Raw genomic sequence first — 22,973 nt, 5'->3', positions numbered from 1 at the left:
CATGTATGCGTAAATAGATAGGACAGGAGAAATAAAAGCACAGAAAAACACAGGTATGATCCTTTAACCTCCTCCTGCGGTGGATGTGTGAGCACTAATGTCATTTTCTAACAGTTTGTGTATGAATTGAAACCCGTGGAGGAGCGATGAGTTCGGAGTCATGAGCGAATGCACAACAGCACAGAGGTGTGGCGTTTCCTTTCAGGGCAGGAAGCTAAAGCTGACGGGATCGGTAAGGGTCAACTAAACGTACGAGTCTAAGATCTCACCTTTTCACACCCAACAATAAACTCACAGGACAGTATGAGAGAAAAAAAAGAAGAAAGACATATAAACCAAGGTAAAACAAACGGGAAATGAACGCAGCAAAAATCTGAAGATTTTTGAGAAGACAGTCTTTAAGCAGGCAAGGCCGACGTGTAACAACACACACAGAAACAATGCAGTAAATCACGTTAAATGTCTGCAGCGAAACATCCAAGCATTCCTTCATCAGCCTGAGGATGAAGAAGAACTCACCTGCTATCGGTGTCCAAACCCACAAAGTCCTTCTTCTCAAAGGGCACACAGAGCAGCGGGATCTTGTCCCCGGACTTGTCCGTGGCCCGGTCCAGCCTCTTGGACTCCAGCACGATAAATATGGACTCCACAAAGTCGTCCACTCTCTTCTCCACGTCGGGGCAGTCTTCGAAGCTGGGGTAGAAGGCCATGTCCGTCCGCTGCTGCTCTGCGATGTCTCCCTGCAGCCCGAACACCAGCAGGCGGGAGTCGTACAGCGTGGAGCTGTACACCTCCTTCTGGCCGTGGAAGCGCTCGGCGGTCTGGGGCCACTCCTTGGCCGAGGTGCAGGTGGTGATGGAGATGAGGCCCACCACCTTGCGGTGCGTCTGGAAGTCTCCCCACTCGTTGTTCTCGGGCAGGTAGTGGTGGCGGTAGCGGATGTAGAGGAGGCGCTGCGAGTCCCTGATGCTCACCTGGCTCACGCTGGCGATGCGTTTGTAGATCTGGAAGAACTGGTCCTCGGGGACTATGCCGACCGGCTGGACCACCACCAGGACCGTCTGGTGGTCCTCGGCACATTGCATGTAATCTGGGACGCTCATCTTCGCATGTGGCTTCATGGGATAAAAAAATACAAGGATATATTATTATTATTATTGATTATTTAAACATTCACACATTTCTTCAGTCGAAAATAACAAAAACAACAATCAGTTAACAATCACAGGCAGGATATTGTTTCAGTTGATTCCTAAACATCTTATTGAAAATAAACTAAACAATGAATGGACACAAATGCTAATTTAACACTGACGTCACAAACCAAATGAAATAACAGCTTGGTTTGTGACGTCAGTGTGACTCCAGAGCAGCCTCTGACGTGTGAATGAAAAGGTGCTGCTTGAAGTCTCAGACGTTAAAAAAATAAATAAGGATGTTTAAACTGTTAACAAGCCTTAACATTATATGCAACGTAAACAATGCAACTTTACCGAAGAGCAAAGCAACACCTGCTGCTCGCCTTTGCTAACATAAACACCAAATGTGTCAAATAATTACAGTAGTTAAATATGACAAACACGAGGCATGTAACAAAACGGACGGCTACGTTGTCGTTCTCAAAACGTTTGTTTTTAGCTAGCTTAGCATAGCTAGCTAAGTGAATTAGCTGCTCGTGACAGTCACACGTTCACACAGCTGACCCGGAAAAAAGCAGCGTATTAATACACAGACAAGTGTGTCACATCACAAAACCTTCAACACGTAACGTTTACTCACGTTACCGGAGCAGCAACCTGTCAAGTTTCACAGCTTCCTTCTTTGGGGGCTCTCTCTGTGTGTTTGGCGACGCTCAACGTCAATCCGACAGCGGAACATCCGGGAGCGGTTTTCAAAGTAAAATACAATACTAGCAAACTATAATCTGTGATGATGAATACACATGGGTGTCGCCACAGTATATTGAGGGGGGTCGGGATCGGGTTGTAACGTTAGTTAAGGGGTTAACTGAACAATGGCTGTCTCTATCTACATCATCATCATCATCAGGTCAAATATAGCTCAATGTGTTGCTTTTATTTTGAAATCAAGATCTTTGTTTCTCACTCGTCAACAGAACTTTTTCTACTTCTGCAAATGTAGAAGTCTAATTTGCTGCTTCAGCTCCACCTACAGGACAAATCAGATACTGCAACTGAACAAAAATTATTTTCTCTTATTTTAATATATATATATATAACATTTCATATGAAAATTGTTAAGCATTTCATAAACTGATCTGTGTACAATCTAAATGTCAGATCTTATCTATATATGTGTATGTATTATATTATATAAATATCAGTATATGATATTTATGCAGCAGTTATAAATATACTCGCGCTGCAGATTTAGAGAGTGGAATATATCTGCAATGTGGATGTTTTGGCAATTACAATATTCCACTAATTATAATTGTAAAAATTAGAAATGACTCTTATGGGTGAACAAATGTCCCCACACTATCCTGCAACATTCCTCATTATATGAGGACTGTGAATTCTGCTTAATCAGAAGATCAAGATGCCAGAGTTGATTTCATCACTTTTATTCTAAAAAAAAATCCAGACATGTAGATTCAACTCCATTTTATTTATTTTTTCACCCATAAATCACTTTTCACAATCTTCTTGGAAGACAATAGCATTTTTTTATTCCCTATTTTCTTCTTCTTGGCCAAGGGGAATTGGTCCAAAAGCAAAGCAGGAGCTCAGAGATAGAGACATGGAATGTCATAAACATGATTCATGGTGAATATACATCAATAACAGGCAAACATCTAACAACCATCAACTTACAAAACAGTGCACAAACGTGTGTGTGTGTGAAGGCTGTCATCCCCCACATCAGGGTGGGTTTGACAGACGAGTAAAGAGAGGGAAGCCATGTAGTCGATTTAAAATAAAAAAGACAAGTAAACCAAAAACATAAACGTTATATATATAACTGCATGAATGCACAAGCACAAAGGAAGCAAATACGTGTAGCCTTCATTTTTTCCCATGTGTTGAGTGTTCCCTAAGGCTCAAGTAAGACTCGGTGAGGTCAGCAGAAACATACCGGCGCTGACCTTTCATGTTCAGAATGAGGCAGGGGGGGTTCTCAGTGCATAGTCACATTACTGCATCTTCATGCCCGGGACAGTCGCTGAAACTGTAGCAGTGAAAGAAACGAGAGGAATGGAAGGCTACGTGGGTGACTCATCATTCACAACCCACACGGAACGCTCCCTTTCTGAACGGTTGCCGTCAGAGCCAGCGATACAGAGCACCCATCGGTGCCGGGAAAACGAACCTCCCAGTTTATACGGATGATGTGGAAAAACGCTGAAGACGGCAAGGTTGGTGCTAATACTACGGTGAAAATCCACCATCACGGATTCAAATTGGCACCAAATGTGAAATCCAGATGTTCCAATTAAGCAGCTAATCTATTGAAATGTTCAACGAAACCTTTTTTAACATTTGATAATTAACAGCCCGTTAAAATGGCTATTTATTTAGATTTTTCATAATCTATTTCCTTAACTAGTAATATACCTATCCAGTTATGTTTCCTGTAATTTGCTTTTTCCTCATATGGAGGTGGAAATGTTTCCTTGGAAATCCTGAATCTTGTTGTAAAATGTTTAAGCATAGATTACAGGAACGTGTAATCAAAGTTCTACTTCATTCTAGTCATTTCTATCTTTAATATTTGTCCAAAAACACAACAAACCTTTAGTCATATATTGAATGAAGGGACCGATGGAACCAAAATTATAAAAAAGTAAAATAAAAGGCCTCTTTTAGCTGCGGTGGTTCCTCTAATAAACTGGGTTGAAGGACGTTACGGTCCTCGCTACTTCCGTGTGCAATCACGTACAACATTGGAACGAAGACAACAAAGTAGTTAAGACAGATTGTTTTGTTTTTTTTGGTCTGCAGAGGATCAGGAAGTGTCCGGGCTGAATGTTGTCATCCAGTGGATTAGTCTAATCTCAGGCGATCATGTGGCCACAGCCAAGATTAGTGGACCTAATTAAGACATTTAGACACGGATCCTTGTGGGCTCCGAGCCCTCGGCAACACGAAGGAGGTCTGAGAGAAACCAGAAGAACAGGAAATAAGACGACAGATTAAGAGTGGAGCCGTATTCCTGCTAAGGGGGAATGTGTCTGATGGGTTAGATATTTGGCATTCTTCATTATGGCATTGAAAGTGAGTGGAAACTGCCAGTGGTGCAGAAAGAGACTGGATAAAGGGTCTCGGTTAGGGCACAGGATGGGTGGTGGAGGTGGTGGTGGGGGTTAAGATGGAGAACACTCTCTCCTCACGCCATTTTCAGAAATTGGTCCACTGTATCTTCTTCCACCGCATCAGAAAACATGTCGTAGTCCTGTGGGGAGGAAGAGAGGCAATCAGCAGAGACATAGCAATCAGCAGTAAACTCCAAACTGTCCAAGGGAAGATGAGCCCAGGAATAGAAAAAGAAACAGCCTTTTAATAGTGAAGTAAACTAGTTCACCTTAGAACTTAAAAGTTAAGATTTAAGTTAGAGAGTCAGTCTTTATGAGAAGATTGTAAAGACTGAAGCTGGAGGAACATTTTAATTCTGGCCACGCTGACATGCACTCTGTTATTTGCTCTACCGTTCTTGTGATGACACAAGTGTGATGTTTTTGCTGTATTTGCTTGGGATGGAAAAATGTCACAGAAGCTTTGAGTTTCTATAAGTGAGACACCGTGTTGCCTCATGCACGTATGTGTGACGGATACGCATTCCTGTCATCTCACACTGATCAACTCACTGATCAAGGCAGCAGTTGTTCTTCTTATATGGACCCTTAACCTTTAATATATGAGCAATTATTGTTATGCAGGACTTTTTAATTGTTTGAAAGGAAACCTAACTGCTCTCTTGTGGACAATACTGATACAAAACGGACTACTAAATGATCATATGACTACACTGCTGGAGAGGGGTTTTCAGTTGTTTTTTTTAAATATTGTGGCATGTAGCAGTGCTTTCCTCACCCCACAGTACTGGTCCTCGTTGAACAGCTGTGGAGGGACCGCCGTGGGGTTCCCTGCTTTGCTCCTCATTTCGTCACGAAGCTCGCCGCCCACAGAGATGTCGATGAGCTCGTACTGGATGCTTTTACTCTCAAGGATCCGAATCACCTCTGCCTGTTGAGACTTCACCTGAGAAATCAACAGACAGGTACTCAGACCAGGCACAAACACCAGGAACCAGCCCACACCATAAACCCTGAGTATATCATCTGCATAAAGTAACATTTGTATAAACTTAATAGAGCAAAAAAATATGCCCGTCGAAGGCCATTCAACGGCTTTGATGGACTCTTCAAATAAACCTTAAAATAAGATTTCTCCTCAAGGGCAACGGGCAAACACACATTTTTCAATGCATAGCGCTGCGATAGACTTTTTCAGGCTGCGCCTTTAAAAAAAACTGGCTTTTTCTGGATCCTGGCTGATGATTAATAGACCTCGTGAACGCTCCACTATCTGTTTTTGGGGCGAATCAGGAAGTTGTGAGGGGGGGGTTCCTCAAAGTAGTGACCGCACGTAAACACCAACTGGAAACACACAGCGGGCATTTAGTTGGACCAATGTCACGTCCTTTACAGACTATCAGTGTCTCTGAATCATGTGAGGAATAAAGTTCAAGAAGGAATAACTCATGAATTGTTGTTTGCATGTTTATGGAGTAGGAAGGATGGTCTTCAAGGAGTCTAAATAAACCAAAATATATATAATATATAAGGAAATAAGCTTTAAAAGGATTAATATTAGGACATAATAACATGGCTCTGCAGCCGGTCATGGCATGTAACCAATGAAAAGCTTCCTCTAAAGTCTTCAACAGCAAGAAAACATATCAGCAGGTTAACTGTTGCTGTACACACAGAGGGTTAACGCTAGTGTACGTCACTGCACTGTTTTTTCCACCACATAATGAATTCCTCACAACTAATAGATACCAGATGTGTGGCCCCTGTTCTTCTCATACTGCTGCAGGAATGATTGCAACAATGGACGTTGTGTTTTACGTCAGTGTGTAGATGTCTGCAGACTTCCTGAATGAAGATATGCCACAAAACCTCATTATAAGAGTTAAACTGTTTACGAGTGGCCTGCTTACAAACAAACATCGACACTAAATAATAGACTTTTCCTGTATTAAAATGTTTAGTGGTCAATTCGGCTCTAAATAAACTAGCAAGCTGTTTTCACTCAGGTTTCTTTGCAGATTGTAGTCATCTTGTGTCTGCCTGCCTACAAAACTACAATAAGAGGAACTGGAAAATGTGGCCACTTACAAAATAAGAAATGTCTTTAAAAAAACAATGTTTGATGCATTTGACATGCAAAAACAACATACTGGTTGTAAAAAAAGGCTTAAACTGACAGATGTGTAGATGGAGTTTGGCGTACAGGAAACGGATACGGCCGTTACACCAGCCTGGACATGATCAAAGTGTAACCGTTAAGGAGAAGTTGGGTAATAAGGACTCCATGTTTTTAAAAGAAATGTCAGCTAGCCAAACATGCTAAACCAACATAACGGGAACAGGATAACGGGAACGGGCGTTCGTCGTCCCTGCAACATTTACAGCTGATAACGGTCATCTCCATGACTACAAACTGCTGACGTTACAGTAGGGGTATAAAAGGAGCCGCTGACTGGCACAGGGCCCGTCGGCCAGGAGGACGCTGATGGACTGATAGGGGTGCTGCTGCTGCTGGGTGTGTCTGTCTGGACGGAGCGTTGTTAGCCGCCGCCGCCGCTTCCGGGACCCCGACACGCTCAAACATCACGTTAAGTTAAGTAACCGTCGGCCGCTTGACTCACCGCCCGCGAGGCCGTGACGGTGGTGTAGTACAGTTTGATTCCCATGGCCGCAGGTCCTTCCGCTCCCTTTGTGCGTCTGCTCGCGAGTAGCTGCTCTTCTCGCGCTCGCGACAACTAGCCCCAACGGTTATGGATCGACGGAAGTTTGACGGCGTTTTCAAAATAAAAGACGTGTGTTTTCACGTCAGATACTTGAGAAGTACAGATGTTCCGGAAAAAGTAAAATAAAAGTGTGTGGGGGGGGGGAGTACAAGCTCAAACTCATGTACTCAACGTATAAAGTAAAAGGTATCATTTTGAAGGACAGAAATGTACTCAAATTTAAAAGTATTAAGTCAAAAGTGAAGGATATTTCTACTTTTTTTTCCAAGGCTATTGTTGCTATTTTGTGAAACAGCACCTTTCTAAGCTGAAGAAAATGATTCTCATCATTACAGAGGTCTCTTTACTTGTTTTTAACTTTATTATTTAAAAAAATCTTATTGTTTTTCCTGAGAATCCTTTGATTCTCATCGTTTTCCCGTCGTCCCTCTCTATGTTGGTTAACTTCTCTTTTCTCTGAACATTGATCCACCAGAGAGCCCAACAAACCTAGTTGTTTGAAGGGCAGATCATGTGCGCCACCTAGTGTTGGTTAGAAGAATCACACGCTGACTGAGGAGGACGTCAGAGCCTCTGTGAGAGTTCACAGTTTGAATGTGACTTTCATGAATGGCAATTTAAAAAGCTGCACCAATATTTATATATTCATATTAACAAATAGACTAAATAACGTTATTTAAATTAAAAAATGTTTTGCTATGGATGCATTAATGCTGCATTAAGTGCACATTTGATCTCACTGTGGATACAACTAAAGGAAATAACACACGGTGACTGGCAGTTTTAAAATGTTTATTTAAAAAATAAAATAGAAAAAAATATATTTACATAAAAATGTCAAAAAAACAACAAAAAAAACAACAACAAAACCACAAGCTGGGCAGTGGTTCCCTCCGGCCACCGGTAGCTTAGCGTCCATTTAGAGAGCCACCGCACACACACATGAATCAGCCAGGACACTTTCCTCCAAACAGCAGCCGGCAGTTTAAAATCCCTCATTCTATTGCAATGGGGTGGGGGTGGGTGGGGGGGGGGGGGGGTAATATTACATTGCATCTACCATGTGTAGGCCAACAAATCCCAGCGGCCCTGGACACTCTCTGGTGCTTCCTCTTTCCCCGCCGGTTCCACCAATCTGAGGAGCGCCGCCAGAGAGTGAGCTGCATCGGAAACCGCCGAGATTCAAACCCACACACACTTCCTCGGATACTGCGTGTCAAGTCTTTGCCGTCGGAGATGCAGGCAACTCTAAACCACCGTCAGCAACCTTCCGTCACCAATTTCATCGTCAGCCTCTCATCCCTCGGCCCGGTTTCTGACCTCGAGAAAAGCAGACGGGGCAAGTTTGAAACTTATCCAATTCATAGATGAGCATGTCATGTGATCACCTCCCTGTAGATGGAAATGATCATCTGTAGGGAATCACAGGGTGGGGAAAAAGCCCATGATTTTATCTATTTTTTGGGTCAAATCATTAAACTGAAAATGTAACGTCTCTATCTGGAGGTGATGAAACAGAAACCCTTTCATCGGAGATTGAATTGATGCCAGGTGCAGTTTTCACTGAGGGATAAGAGTTGCCATGGTTTAAAACAAAAAAAAACACAAATAGTGTAACAGTACTGAACAGAGTCGGCTTAAAAAGGAAAGGATTGTTGGCGGACCCGTTGGATCCCGTCTGAAGTGCCCCTGCAGAGTGCAAGTCGCTCCCTGGGTGACACTCGCTCATGAACCGTCTGATTTAAAAAAAAAAAAAAGAAATCTGTGGTGGCATGTCATGAGTCTCAATACTTTCTCACGCACGTTTCACTACATCACACACTACACAGACCCAGAGCCAGCCACCGACATTAACACCCCCCACCCTCCTTAAATCTGACTGATAGATGTAGAAAACTAGACTTTCAAACATATCAGGACCTTCATACAAACACAGGGAGGTCAGGAGATGGGCTTGGAGGTCCCATGAGGTTGGCTTGCAAGTCTCAGTAACACGACCCCAGTCCAACAAGCAGTGTTGTCATTTTGGTGAGGGGGGGGGGGGGGGGGGGGAACGGAGAGACAAGAGAGTCGACACAATAATTAGAATAATCCACTTGCATAGTAATAACACCAGCGTGTGTGTAGTGTTCTGGGCGAGTCACAGCCTTCTGACAGTCCTGTGTGTGTGTGTGTGTGTGTGTGTGTGTGTGTGTGTGTGTGTGTGTGTGTGTGTGTGTGTGTGACTCGACGACGTACACACACTCCAAGTAAACACAAAGGAAGGCATTGCAAACAATTAGCGGAAGTACCTGGAAATCAAATATACACAAGATTCCTGAATGGAATCAAAATATAATTCCCTTTCACTATCGGGTCCTTGGTTCAGGAAGACCCCCTCCCTCCCTCCTCCTCCTTAGTCCAGGACTATAAAGGAGAAGAAAAAAACACCTCTCTGAGCATCTTTAGCGTTCAGCTACGGGCGAGAGTTCGACCTCTGCCCTGGGATCAGATTTCCAGACTCCTGGAATCAGTGGCTTTGCTTTCCTGCCCTCTTACACTAATCTTGATCTTCAAATTCAAGTCAGATACGCTTCTTGGCCCAAACCCTCCTGCAACATGTATTTAAAAAAAAAAAAGAAGCACAACAATGAAAGACACTGGCATATATGTTTAAGAGAACAGACTCTTTCAGGCCAAGATTCTGCACCGTCTAGAAGCTTTTCTTTTAAAATCTCGTCCAGCTGAGAGAACGACGACAAGAACTAGCAGGCCACAGCCGGCCTTCCCACCACGACCAAATATGGCAACAAGTACAGTCCCAACGAGGGGGGACGCAACTGTACAAAGACACACAAATGCACACAATCTCAGAGGTGGCTCCATCTTTTTTAGGAGCGACCTCCTCTAGGCCGAAAAAAACACAATAACATCCCCTCCTCTGGTTTCTCAGGATATCCCAGGCCAAGTTTCCATCCCTCCACTTCCCTCCAGGACGCCTCGGACTAACCGGGCCGGGGACTAAACTTCCAGGAGGAACTTCACGTTCACCTCGGCCGTTTTCACGGGACAGACGAAGAAAAAAAGAATTGGATGAGAGCTCTGTGTCCCCTTTTTCTGTTCCTGCTTCTGAATGAGAGGAGGAGGGGGAGGGGCCTATCTCTCACACACACGCACACACACACACACACACACACACGGGGAAAAAGTCTCGTAAACAAAATTTGAAACTCTACAAAAATAAAACTGTATAAAATGCCTTTACATATACACACAAAATTAAATAAGCATTTACTTTAGTTAAAAAAAAGAGAAAAATAACATTATTGCACCAAATGAAAATCTGTTCTTTAAGTGTATAAACTGTAAAAAAAAAAAAAAAAGTAACACTGAACCACAGGCAGCTTGGCTGCGAGGGGTCGAGACGAGGTCAAGTGGACTTGGGCGATGGCATCATCGCCGAGTCGGACAAAAAAATAAACACAAAAGACCTGAAACGGAGATGAGGAGGACAGAAATACTGGAAGTAACTTAATACTGAAACTACAGAACTCTGAACAAAAGTCATGCAGAAACGGAAAGGTAGAGATAGGAGGAGGAAAAGCCGAGGGTTCCACGTCACGGCAGCCCCAGAGTGAAAACTGCTGGTCTCTGGTCCTCTGCCCGTCTGCCTGTCTGTCTGCCTGTCTGTCTGTCCATCCTCCCTTCGAGACGAACGGAGAGCCAGGGCTTCGCAACCAGAGAGGAGAGGGAGAAAAGGTGGGGGAGGAGGAGTGGTTTCTATCTGCTGAGGCTGACCGGTAGGCTGTCCCTCTTCCTGCGTCGCCAAGTGTTGCGGTGATACTGCGTGTGTGTGTGCGTGTGTGTGTGTCCGCGGTTAGCCAGAGCCGGGTTGTTGACCAGCGGCGGGTTGTGGAAGCCCTTCACGTTGAACTTGACTCCGTTCTGGAGGAGAGAGACAGAGAGAGATATGAATAAACCTGATTTATTTACCCATGATGCACCATAAAAGGACATTAACAGAAATCCAGAAAAAGGAAAAAGTGTGTGTGTGTGTATGTGTGTGTGTGTCCTACCTTGTGTGTGTGTGTGTGTGTGTGTGTGTGTGTGTGTGTGTGTGTGTGTGTGTGTGTGTGTGTGTGTGTGTGGCTCCTACCTTGTGTGTGTGGCTGGAGTGGGGGCTGAGCGGAGGCTGGGTGCTGGAGGGGGCGGGGCCATGAGCGTGGGCTGGCGGGGGCATGTGGAAGAAGGGGGGCAGCCCGGTGTCTATACACACCTGTCTGCCAGGTATGGAGTGCAATGCTAGACCCCCGGGCAGTGAGACGCGAGCCTGCAGGACGAAAGAAAGGGGTATTCATGAATATTAATATCACAGCAGGGAAGAACAACATCTAGATGATGGAAATATCCAGTTCCATAACACCCCTTTGCTTTACTTGGTTTGATACACATGTTTTTTCTTCTCCAGATGTAATCCCGTGGACGTCGCTACCATCTCACCTGTGAGCCGGGATGCAACAGGAGGTGGGGTCCCCCCATGCCGGGCTTGCCGGTGCCCATGCTGAGGCCCGGCGGCAACGCCAGGCCCAGAGGCGGGAAAGACGGGTACGGCGGCAGGGCGGGGGGAGGGACGGGACACGGCGGCGTGGAATCAGAGTCCTGGCAAATGACATGAAGAGGAGACGATGATGTCATGAGCAGCAGACACGATGTTCTTTTCATATTTCAATGAACATTTCTATCCATTATGATAGATCAGCGGAGCGTTTTCTTGCTTCCTCGCGTCGTGAAATTAGACCAGACGGTGAAACTATTGCTGAAGGTGATTGAAGGGACACCCATCCATCATCAATATGCTGTCCTCTGGTCACATCTGCAGCAGCATCGGCCACAGCATGCTTCCTTATGCACCTGATACCGCTCCCAATGCCTGGAGGTCCTAATCTGCACTCATCTTATACCTCCCTCGATGCACCCAAACCAGATTCTGTATTCACAGGAGGGAGATTCAGGAGCGTTGCCCTGTGGGCAGCTACAGTGAGATTATAGTAACTGTAGCATCACAAGTATTAGTCTGGTGGGGGGAGTCCTGCTATGCCTTTGCAGCCGGCCGGTCAGATACGTTTTCAGGAAGGTGCATTTAAGGGCATCATCACTATGATTAAAAATAATATAAACTTTTCAGCAGGTCGTTCCCCGGCGTCCAGTCTGTTTCTCTTCAACATCAACGATCAATATCTCTTCCTACTCTCAAATTCAACCGATGGGACGAGAATGAACTGAACAGCCACTTAAATTCTGACAGAACTGAGCTTCTCATTATTGGGAAATAAAATACTACAAGGCATTCTCTGGTGTATTGGTCCTCTTGCCAACTCCAGGAAATCGTATAGCATTATATTTGATCCTCGATTGAAATCCACCATGTCAATAAATTGGATTAAACCAGGAAGACTTCTCTTAATTGTTATAGTTTTACTTCCTTATTTACTATAGGAGTGAATAAAGAACATGCATATACTAGAGCTTGTGATAACAACGGCTACACAGCTTGGCTGCTGACAGAAAGAGTTCCTGATGACTTTGAACTGGAAAATGTCCTCCTGCTGCTGCAGAGTGCAACGCCACACACTCGTGAACTTGTTGTGTCTAGGAGAGCGTGAGGAAACGTCTGAGCACCACGAACACCGAGCTGCTCTCTCGTTTGAGTCGTTGGCTGGTAGACGGGAACTCCAGTGCAAAGCCTGACATACAAAAGGCCCACATGGAGTCGTTTACAGTGTGTGTGTGTGTGTGCGCGTGTGTGTGTGTGTGTGTGTGTGTGTGTGTGTGTGTGTGTGTGTGTGTGTGTGCCCTGTCTTACGTTATCTGATCCAGACAGCGAGGAGACGGAGGAGGCTGACGAGTGCTGCTGGGGGCTGGAGATGGACATGGGGGAGTCTGCGCTGTGGGGCGACACCGAGTCCCTCTGCTGCTCCTCCGACCCGACACCACCTCCTCCACCGAGCACCTCCTGCTCCGACGCCGGCTCCTTTGGAGGAGAGACTGCAAAACAAACTAGTTTACACCATTTGCTAAGTGGGAATTCATTTTTTATGTATTTATTAAAAGGTGGGAGGAAGTGTACCTCTGTTGTCCGTCCTCGCCAGATCCCTGCCCCCCCACTTCTTAATGATCCATTCCCTGTAGTCGATCACTTCCTGGGTCAACCTGATTATCCTTCCCAAGGTGCTGCAGGGGAGAGAGAGAGGGGTTTTAAAAAGGGGAACACTTCCATGTTATGGTTAGTGCTGCTGGGTGGATGGGATCCAACCTTTCGGAGTCTTTGTTGGGATAGGAGCGAGCCAGCGGGGACACGGCGTGACTCAGCACGGTGTAGGCGTAGTCAAACACCTGCTTCACGTGCATGGCGCCGTAGGAGCCCCTCCCCACGTCATTACCTGCCGGGAGGAAAGACATATTCAATATGAATATTCAACATTTTCTAAACTCCCACCTTGCTGTGTATCGGCCTCAGACGTGTAGAAATGCACCCTAATAGATCACCTATGGACCGTAAAGCTGTTATACATTTGTTTTATGTAATTATAACATCTTCTTAACTGTTGTGATGGTTTAGGTTTATCTTTGTAGTAAATAAAACAGGCCTTTTAGACCAATCCGTCTGCTTCCCATTGTTTTGACACTCTTGAAAGTACAAACATACATATATGAGCCGTCGTTTGTCATCATCTACTGGATACAATGACATGACCTCTGGTGCAGATGTGCAACACAGTTTATCGATACATCTGCACTTAATCCTGACTTCTATTCCGTATAATCACTGTAATCACACACCTGGGAGAAGAGGGTCCTCTATGCAGAGCGTGGATGGTCTGTATCCGTTCGTCATGGCCTTCATGATCTCCTCTTTGGCGATGTACGCGCCTCCACTTTTGATGCGAATCCCTGTTTTCAAGTAGTTGAAGTGGCGGCCGTACAACTCAAAGAACTCGATCAGCAACACGCCCAAGTTCTCGCTGGGGTTCCTGGCATCGATGCGAGGATGGAGCTGAGGAGCACAAGGAAGAAATAATACGCTTTTATAAGTGTTACAATGCATTAGTAAATATGATACGGATGTCCTGACTACAATATGTGGGGTCTCGGAGCTTCAGAGAGAAATAGTCAATGATATCCAAAGCTTCACACAGTCAGTCAATAAGAGAAACAGATCTCAAGTCAGATATTCAGCTGCTAGAATAGGTTTTCTCCTCTCGTGGCAGGTTGTGTCGGAGGAAAATCCCAAAACAGCTTCAAAACGTGCAACGATGACATAAAACAAATAAACAATAAATCACAGGGAAATCCCAATATAATGCATTTGCTTAATATAGGCTGATAAACAAATTAATAAACTGCAGTCTAATTTGAATACTGATTTGGACGTTGATTTGCGTCAGCCATAAAAGATACCAACACTCAACATACTAGAGCTAATGTACAGCAGAACTTCTAGAGGTGCTGCTCCTACCTTCTAAAGTTGCTCCAATGTTCCACCGCGACCACATCCTGCACTTTCTGCTCTTATCACAATGCACATATTTATGAGTGTGTGTGTGTGTGTGTGTGTGTGTGTGTGTGTGTGTGTGTGTGTGTGTGTGTGTGTGTGTGTGCGTGCGTGCGTGTGTGTGTACCTGTAAGAAGCTGATGACCATGAGGATAAGGCTGTAAGAGCTGATTCCCCCAGTGAAGACTTCGTTTAGGTCTCTCTGCAGCAGGAACTGCTTCAGCACAAAGATCAGGTAAGGCAGCACTGGATACATCTGGAAGAGGAAGACAGATGTGTGTAAACGGTTCATTCAAGTCGAAGGAAAAAACAGTAGATCTAGTGAGTGTGAGTCACTGAGGAGAAGTGGGGATTCCTGCTGATAGAAGTGCATTCAGACTGAAGAGCAAATCTTTCAAATGGTTGCAAATAATTATGTGTTTTGATTCAGAAATGATGAGGCGACCTTTAAATTAAAAACTGTGTATCCATGCAAATAAATCCTGCAGCAGTTTCTGATCCAACACTTAACCAGAAGATTTAAACAGCAACAAGCCTCCGAGAGGAAATACTTCTATACATCCTGTTCCTGCTGTAACTGTGACTCATGTATGTACCTTTTCTTTACTACCAAGCCATGTAACCTACCACATCAATACAGACATCGTAGCTTCCAGCAGAGTCAAACCTTCAAAAATGTGTTCAATAACGCTTCCCAGAACCTGGGACCTGATAATGTGCTTAAAGCCCGGAGGGCGAAGGAAGAGGAACTTCAAATATGTTGGCATTTGAAGAGTATCCTAGCTTCTGTACGGTGAACTTGTTAAATAGGGGCACATTATGAGCAAGGATGTGATCTAAAAAGGGCTGAATGGATTTAATTCACCAATTTGTACTTTTCAGTGAAGCAGCGTTTTGGGGTTTTTGAGCCCTAAGTGTTTATGAGCGATGGTTCTTTACGACAAAGTAGATCCAAGAGTAAGTGCCTGTAAAACATGGAGGTCGTGTCTGCCTCCCGATACAACCAGCTCTATTAAAATCATACAGCTGAAGCATCAAGACAACGTTTTCCATAACGGGCTCCCCGAGGCGAGAACGAGAGGAGAGGGGGAAGCATCAGCATTCAAATGTCTGATTCTGAACTATTTTCTCATAATGACTGGATGGAGTTTCCCAGTACTTGATTTCTCCCTTTAAAATTCCACGGCTGGGATTTGCATACTGGCTGCATGGGAGTCTGACATGTGAGGATTAAGTTTGAGTTGACCTCCCAATGACAAGACTGCACTGGAGTCAGTCACACCCACGCTTCAACAACATCAACAAGCTCCGGATTCAAGCTCCGACAAGAACTCCCCGAGAACCGTGACATAAAAACCAACAACAAGAGGAGAAAACCGTGACGGCTCCCTGGAAGACCGGCACCTGGAATTCCTCTCGTGTTCACCACTACAGCTGTGACTAAAGCAGGCAGAGATCCACCTTCGGCTGGATTTCTTGACTCAGTGTTGAGTTAAGTGGAGATTATTCTGAGCAGAGTCGCTGGAGTCGGTTCCCAGCTTCAATTTGCAAAGTGAGATGTGCCAATGTGAGATTGGAGTGGAGTAAACGCTTGAAAACGCTGCCTTTGCTTTATTCAGAGGGACTTTCCAACGCTCTGTATTTAGACCCATGCGATTCTCCTCTGGTGGTTTTTATTTAAATGTGTTTACATGGCCCTCTTCCTGCACATCTATCCGATTCACAATCCCTGGTTTTAAAAGGCAGAAGCAAAAAGGTGCTCATGGATTCCTTCCGTTTAGATAATGAAATAACTCCGTGATAGGAAGGTAAATCTCACCTTGACATAATCTTTAATGAAGCTCGCCGCTTTGACTCCAGTCTCCACGTTGAAGCTGATGTCCACTTTCACCTCGGTCTCCTGGTCCGTCAGCTTGATGATCGGCACCTGAAGGCAGAGATAGTGACCCGTATTAGCAAACATTACGGTCGAGTCCTCAGATAAGGACACGTTCACTGTCTGGGGGTGAGAAAAAAACGATCTGGTCCAACTGACAGCCTTTAAGACGGAGTATCTAAACAAAACGATTTATTATCATGTAACCTGGCCGTGTGCAGACCCACAGAGCATCCCACACAGCGTATAGATACAGATGGAGGCCAAACCACTGCAGGGTGGAGAGGGGATCCACGTTACATGTGTGCATTTTAGCTGCTTTCACTTAAAAAACTACAGAAGAAGGGAGAGAAGTGGACAGCAGAGTATCTTTGACCTGAGCTGACTTCGTATCCTCCTCTGTTGTGATATTACACGGTGCATAAACTGTATATTTAAACTGGGCCTATCACGCACACAGATGGAAGACACTAATTGAGCCTCTTCTTTTTCCACGGAGATTAAAGAGTGAACGAGCCAAACCTTTGGACATCTAGCTGACCATTTCAAGTCCAGGGGAACTTTTCTCAGAATCTATTAAGTGCTGCCAAATTCGGACTTGGCTGGGTTTGTGACAATTGGTTCCTCATTTACTGGGACGGCAATATTTCTATGACTTACTGTGGAGAATAAAAACCTTCAGGAGGACTGAAATCAACCGTCAAACTGTCCCGTCGGGCCAGATCATAAATCTTTGCATTGGTGTAGATGGGAAATTAAATCGTCATCATTTTGAGCAGAATCACTTCCTTTCTTTTTCTGCGAACCACCGTGGCTTCATTTATTTATTCATGGCAGCCAATATGAAGAGGGAAACATGCCCCGGTTCCTCACCGTGGCCTTGTCCAGCACTTTGATGGAGAACGGTTCTGCCACGTTATGCTTGCGGAGAGCTTGTTCCAGCTCTTGCAGCGGGGGGCGCTCCCACTTCCCAAACACCACCAGGTCGATGTCACTGAGGGCGAAACACGGACACAACGCTTCAAACACCGGCCCATAAAACACAGCAGGCGTGGAGTTTTTAATTATATAAAAAAGAAAAATCACAAACAAGGGTCTTACCTCGTTGGAAGGTACAGCCCGGTGCTGAAGCTGCCAAATATTTGGACCTGGACAAACAATGTCGAAGGAATATTAAAAACGATGACCAAGATCAACTGCTAAACACATATTCATACAGTGGAACCCTGGTCTAATTGATCACTATCAGCAAAAGGTTACTATAACTGATGTTTTGGGGTTTGTTTTTATTTATTTCTCAAGCAGGTTAAAGAAGTGACACAAACAGCTTTGATATTTACTGACTCGCTGCCAATTCTTGCACCTTTTCCCTCACACGGGGTTGCTTCCCGGCGTGCACATCACATTTTTATTCAGAGGGAATGACTTTTCTTCCCCCCCGTCCTGATTCCAGTGTGCATGCAGGAGCAGCCTCGGGTAGCCAGCCGGCTTAAATGTTTTCCCATGTGTTGTCATGTATGAAAGGCAAAATGTTTACTAAAGCAAATTTAAACTGAAACGTAGCATTAGCATGGGAATGATATAATGTACATATTATTTATGAGTATGTATAACCAGCTTGGCTTCATGCTCTCTGACAGAACGGATCCTACAACAACGTATTCGACTCAAATGTCTGCAAGCTATAAGGAAATTCCTAGTATTTCCCCCGCACTGGTTCCCAACACTGACAGGCTGACTAAGTGGTCTAATTAAGTACACAATGGTTAAATAGTTAAGTTAAAAAATGCCGTTTTGGGGCTGCAAGTGAAAGCTCTCCAGAAGGAGCAGAGTGGAGTTTCTTTGCCTTCCCGTCCGGTGAATACGACAAGGCCGTAGCACAAAGACAGGCCAGGATTAATAGGTTGGACTGAAAAGGGGAGGCTGGTACAAATCAGGGGCTTGGTCCATTTACCTGACACTCTCACTCACAGTGGAAGGAGGGAAGACTGGCAGCCAGCAAATCAGCACCGCACGGGTTTTACATGATTAAGTAATGAGTGTTGCATCAAGCCTACGTCGCCACGCTACTCCGCTAGCTGCAGGACCCTCCATCACTATATCAGCACTTAGGAGGGGAGCGTGCTTCAAAATACAGATGAGCAGGTTTTTAAATACGAGCCCACTTAAAGAATGCTTTTTGAAAAAGAAACCTGTTAACTTCAGTACTATAGTTAATATCTGGATAATGTGTTTTCTGATTAGACGGAGAGAATCAATGGACCAATGTGGCACAAGCAAGTAGCAGTACTTGTTAAATCAAAGTACAAATACAGTGCTGGTGAGAAAATACATTGAAGTATTCCTTTAGAATGACATGAGCCGACCCTTTTCTTGGCAGGGTGCCTGGTCCCAACCAAGAAATAGTCAGGTCCCAACCAAGAAATAGTCTGGTCCCAACCAAGAAATAGTCAGGTCCCAACCAAGAAATAGTCTGGTCCCAACCAAGAAATAGTCGGGTTCCAACCAAGAAATAGTCTGGTCTGGTCACTCCAGATGGACTAACCTACATTTTAACCACAATTAAGGTTATTAAAAGCGCAATTAACGTTTTTTACAAGCTGGGATCTATGTATGTGTGTGTGTGTGTGTGTGTGTGTGTGTGTGTGTGTCTTACATCTGCAGTGGGCCACAGCTCCTTGATGATCATCTCTATCCGGTTGACCACCTCCTTCCTCATAGCTGCCTCCTCCGGCCGAGGGGACATGAAGTTGTAGAAGTCCATCACCTCCTCGTGGAGACTGGACGGACAGAAGGACGTCAGATCAGCATGGAAAGGAATTCTAGATCTCTTTTGCTTTGGACTGTTTCACATATCTATTTCAAAGATATATATCTTCTGAAAAATGACTTACACATATACATTTTGGAGGAAAAAAGAAACACTCTCCAGATGGCCCGAGATATGCTTCATTCTTATCACCGTGCTGGTAAACCCACATCATGCCAGAGCCGGGGAAGCACAGCAAGCGGCTTGATGTTCTACTGAATCACATAATCTGTTTTCTTAGCTTCTACTTCACTTCAGACCCGATTACCGAAAAGACAAGATGCATAGCAACGCACTGGATCTGCTTCGGTGCTGTACTTCTCGTTCACCCATGCTCAAAGGCACTTGGACACGAGGTCAAGGGGAGCTGGGAATAAGACTACTGACCTGCTCCATCTCCTGTGCACATGTATCTGGTCGCTTTATAAACCAGATACAACCAATCCACTAATTAAATACTGTAAGTAAGTAAAACTGGGGAGTCCATAAAAAGAAAATGACTCCTTGTGTATAATAACTACATTTGAAAAGGCATTTCTTTTTAGCTAAATGTTATTTTAGAACGACAACAGTGTAAAACCACAAAAAATCAAATAGTGTGACAACACAAAAACACGCGAGTTCGTTTTAAGGATCACATGTAATTTGAAGTCCGTGCCTATTTCTCCAACCCAACCGTAATACTAGACTTTGGCCCTATTCATAACAAACTGTAACCATAGCCCTTTACATAACCACGAGCCCAGAAATAAGACAGAACAAATGTGGTCATGGGTAAAAAGGGAGGGAGACTTTGTAGAAGTCTCGTCCATCTATCAGGAAACAGGTACAACAACACACACTTTCAGAGGATTTTTAAAAACTCTTCACAGCCTCACAGATTTACAGATACGGAAAGCACTGAGGGTCAAACCGGCCGGGGTACGCCTGAAGTCTTTGTTATAGCCGGTATGGTTCCGTGTTTGGCAACAGGGGGTTGCATGTAAACATCTCTGACCAGTCAAATGCCTTACAAACAGTGCAACTCTGTTCGACCCTGCGGCCATTCATTTTTCTAGGAATGCATGCCATGATGTCAGTGTGAAATACAGAACAGGGAGACTGTCACAATCAATTACCAGGGCCCTGGAGGAAATGCAGTCGGCCCATGTTCCCACTCTGTGGGTAAAACTCTGTGCCAGCAGGCCGGGCGTAACCATGCCAATAGTCCACGGCTGACAGAGGGCATGGTTATTGTTGGTCCCCCACAGTCCAGATCTAAAAAACAAGCTACTACAGCCAGCCCTCATAAACCAGTTTAGGACTCAATGAGGCTCGTTGTGCAGTCCACGACCACACTACCACCACCACCGCTTTCTATTAGCCCAAACCTAATCTGTGATAATCACAATAACACGGCACAACTTATTTTAATTACAACTTTGAAGTGCAAATCCCCTCTTTCCCCCCTCGAAGGCACACATTACTGCAAGACTTTATCAGTGCACAGGCCAAAACCTGCATGGGAAAAACATGTACAAACACCTAGAGAACATTAAACATGGTAGTCATTCTCTATGTGTAGCCTAATTAAGTTTCAGTCAACTTGGGGTTAGTGGGACACCAATCATCGAGGGTGTGGAAGTGCTTTCATGAACCAAACACTGATTCCTTGTACACAGAAGTCCCAGGTGGGTGCAAGCAGCCACCACAAATATCACAAGGGCCTGCAACACATCTGGAAGTTCCTCCTCTGTCATTTCATTCCTGCCAAAGCAAACTAACTATCAGCAAAACCACAACACGTGGACCCTAATAACCATTCAGAAATATCAAACTGGGGAAAAAAGTTAGATTTAATATTAAAAAGTACATAGCTTTACTCAAACTGTGTTCACGTAACTTGTTCTTGTTACTTTGGACCATTTTAGCAGCAGGACGTGTACATTAAGTCCCACCCTGTCTGTTATGACACCGAGGAAAGAGCAGCATGAAATATTACATGGAAAAAGAAACTTAACCGTGACTGCACCCAAGAATAACTCTAGAGGCTCAGTTACCCAGAACTGAGTAAAGAAGATGTGCAGAAACTAAACGCACAGATAAATACTTTGACTTTTGTAGGAGATTAAATATACAACAGCAAGCCTCCTTTTAAATCCATTTTTTAACGGTACTTTCGCTGGAAGCAGGTTAACGTTATTGTTATGTTCAAATAATTGGGAATAGTTCAGGCCTTTCATTTTAAATTGCCCTGAGATGAATAAATTGAATCAACCCCGTTAGTTTCAACACCCAGATTGGAGTATTTCATAATTATATTAGTGTTCTGTTTATAACTGCAGCTTCAATGTTGCTTTATTTTTTTTTCTTGATGAAAAAATAATAATTATCTGTTGTATTTTAGATTGCTAGTTTCCCCCAACTTCAAAAGTGGAGACAAAAGGGGGGAGAGAGGACCGTTAGCTTTAAATTAGCTCGGCTAATCAATCACGCTAACAAAACGCACTACATATCCGGTCAAATCCTTCTAAATAAACCTCACACCGACGGAAAAACACTTCCAAATGAAACCCAGTGATGCTATTTGATATATATAGTATACGTGTAACAACAAGTCGTGTATTTTAATCGTACTTATGGACGGTGTGTGTACATTTCCTATCACTTAACGGCCCAGTTCAAACTTCGACAAAATCGGAGCACTTCCGGTCTCGTTACGGAACTAACGGTAGCTTTTTTTTTTTTAAGCTATCCAGCCTGTACCTTCCGCTGCAAATCACTGTCGTAACGCCATTGTTGGAAGAAAATCTACACACATAATTATGCTTGAATTAACGATTTAACCCATTAGCATTTAGCCGTTTTTATCCCCCCCCTCCTCCCAAAAAGGCTGGTGACAGCGTCCACTCACCCGATGACCCCGGGGTTGTAGTTCCTCGTCTTCCAAGGCGTCCAAGTGCTCGCATAATTGCCATTAGTGCAGTTTGAAAGCAAGTAATTCATCCCATAAGTGCTCGCCTTGTTGTCGCTTTTCCTCCGGCCCGGGTGGTGGTTGTGTGTGTGGTTTACAGGTACGGAGGAGGGGTGGACCTGATGGCGCTTCACGCAGATCTGCTGTAGGTTGAACGCCGGGTGCTCCTGTAGGTGACGGTGGTGGTGGTGGAGGTGGTGATGGTGGAGGTGGTGGTGGTAGAGGTTGACATTATTGTCCATGCTGTCCCTCCCGTTGAAGAGCAGGTTGGCACCCCCGTTCGTGTTAATGTTTCCAGCGGTAGTCCTCTCAAGTGAGCAGCTGGATGGGGGGCTGCCGGTCCGGGATTCCTGCGAGGACGACGACGACGTCTTCGGGGGCAGAAGGGTTTTTCCCTCGCCGGGCTCGGCGGCGTTCGCCGCGGCGAAGGAGTGATGTCCATTCCCGTTGGACATCGCGGTGCCATTAGCAGCCGCGGTGCCGTTCATGATGCTGCCGTGACGGCCGCCGACGCCGTTGGTGCCGCAAACGCTCTTGCCCGATGCCACCGCGGTCGCCACATTTTTTAAAACATCCAACGCGGCGTAACTCACGCACTGGTTGTGGTTCTGGTTGTGGAGGGTCCGGACTCCCTGAGAGGTCTCCCAGACGTGCATCCATAAGGCGTTCGCAGGTCCTTTCTGTTCGGGCTGAATCCAAGCTACCCTCGGATCCATTCAACTTCTTTCTCCCCCCCTCCCCTCCACACCACCGGCACCACCACCACCACCCCCCCGGACAAGTATCTAATGAGAGCCGACGAAGA

General features: G+C 44.9%; 3 protein-coding genes across 4 annotated transcripts in view; all 3 read right to left on the bottom strand.

The window, feature by feature from the left end:
• trappc9 (trafficking protein particle complex subunit 9) overlaps nt 1-1,875 on the bottom strand; it is a 128,836-nt gene extending 126,961 nt beyond the window's left edge. For both annotated transcript variants that reach the window (XM_084032446.1, XM_084032447.1), the window contains exons 1-2: nt 1,780-1,875; nt 520-1,115 (exon numbers count right to left, since the gene is read on the bottom strand). In XM_084032446.1, the coding sequence (XP_083888572.1) occupies nt 520-1,103 (584 nt within the window). In that variant the 5' untranslated portion in view covers nt 1,104-1,115; nt 1,780-1,875. The remainder of the gene's footprint in view (nt 1-519; nt 1,116-1,779) is intronic.
• A 737-nt stretch (nt 1,876-2,612) lies between these two features.
• sh3bgrl3 (SH3 domain binding glutamate-rich protein like 3) lies at nt 2,613-7,035 on the bottom strand. The gene is made up of 3 exons (XM_084032463.1): nt 6,898-7,035; nt 5,055-5,222; nt 2,613-4,416 (listed from the first exon to the last, which is right to left on the bottom strand). Exons 1-3 carry the CDS (start codon nt 6,940-6,942, stop codon nt 4,351-4,353), a joined length of 279 nt encoding a protein of 92 aa, XP_083888589.1. The 5' UTR covers nt 6,943-7,035; the 3' UTR covers nt 2,613-4,350.
• A 739-nt stretch (nt 7,036-7,774) lies between these two features.
• tent4a (terminal nucleotidyltransferase 4A) lies at nt 7,775-22,909 on the bottom strand. Its single transcript, XM_084032453.1, has 13 exons — nt 22,109-22,909; nt 19,063-19,186; nt 17,508-17,554; nt 17,280-17,400; nt 16,350-16,457; nt 14,658-14,786; nt 13,819-14,032; nt 13,292-13,418; nt 13,106-13,209; nt 12,842-13,023; nt 11,479-11,637; nt 11,135-11,308; nt 7,775-10,923 (listed from the first exon to the last, which is right to left on the bottom strand). The coding sequence occupies exons 1-13, from the start codon at nt 22,882-22,884 to the stop codon at nt 10,759-10,761; spliced, it is 2,430 nt and encodes an 809-aa protein (XP_083888579.1). The 5' UTR covers nt 22,885-22,909; the 3' UTR covers nt 7,775-10,758.
• Between the last annotated feature and the right edge of the window lie 64 nt (nt 22,910-22,973).

The sequence above is a fragment of the Eutrigla gurnardus genome (assembly GCF_963514095.1).
Source record: "Eutrigla gurnardus genome assembly, chromosome: 17".
NCBI classification, from domain to species: domain Eukaryota; kingdom Metazoa; phylum Chordata; class Actinopteri; order Perciformes; family Triglidae; genus Eutrigla; species Eutrigla gurnardus.
This window is presented reverse-complemented; position numbering and strand designations above follow the sequence as displayed.

Coding starts and splice junctions, on each gene's coding strand:
- sh3bgrl3 (XM_084032463.1), bottom strand. CDS start 6,942: ATGGGAATCAAACTGTACTACACCACCGTCACGGCCTCGCGGGCG. Junction 5,223..6,897: donor CCGTCACGGCCTCGCGGGCG/GTGAGTCAAGCG, acceptor TTGATTTCTCAG/GTGAAGTCTCAACAGGCAGA. Junction 4,417..5,054: donor ACGAGGACCAGTACTGTGGG/GTGAGGAAAGCA, acceptor TCCTCCCCACAG/GACTACGACATGTTTTCTGA.
- tent4a (XM_084032453.1), bottom strand. CDS start 22,884: ATGGATCCGAGGGTAGCTTGGATTCAGCCCGAACAGAAAGGACCTGCG. Junction 17,401..17,507: donor GGGCTGTACCTTCCAACGAG/GTAAGACCCTTG, acceptor TTTCGCCCTCAG/TGACATCGACCTGGTGGTGT. Junction 14,033..14,657: donor TGGTCATCAGCTTCTTACAG/GTACACACACAC, acceptor TGTGCTCCTCAG/CTCCATCCTCGCATCGATGC.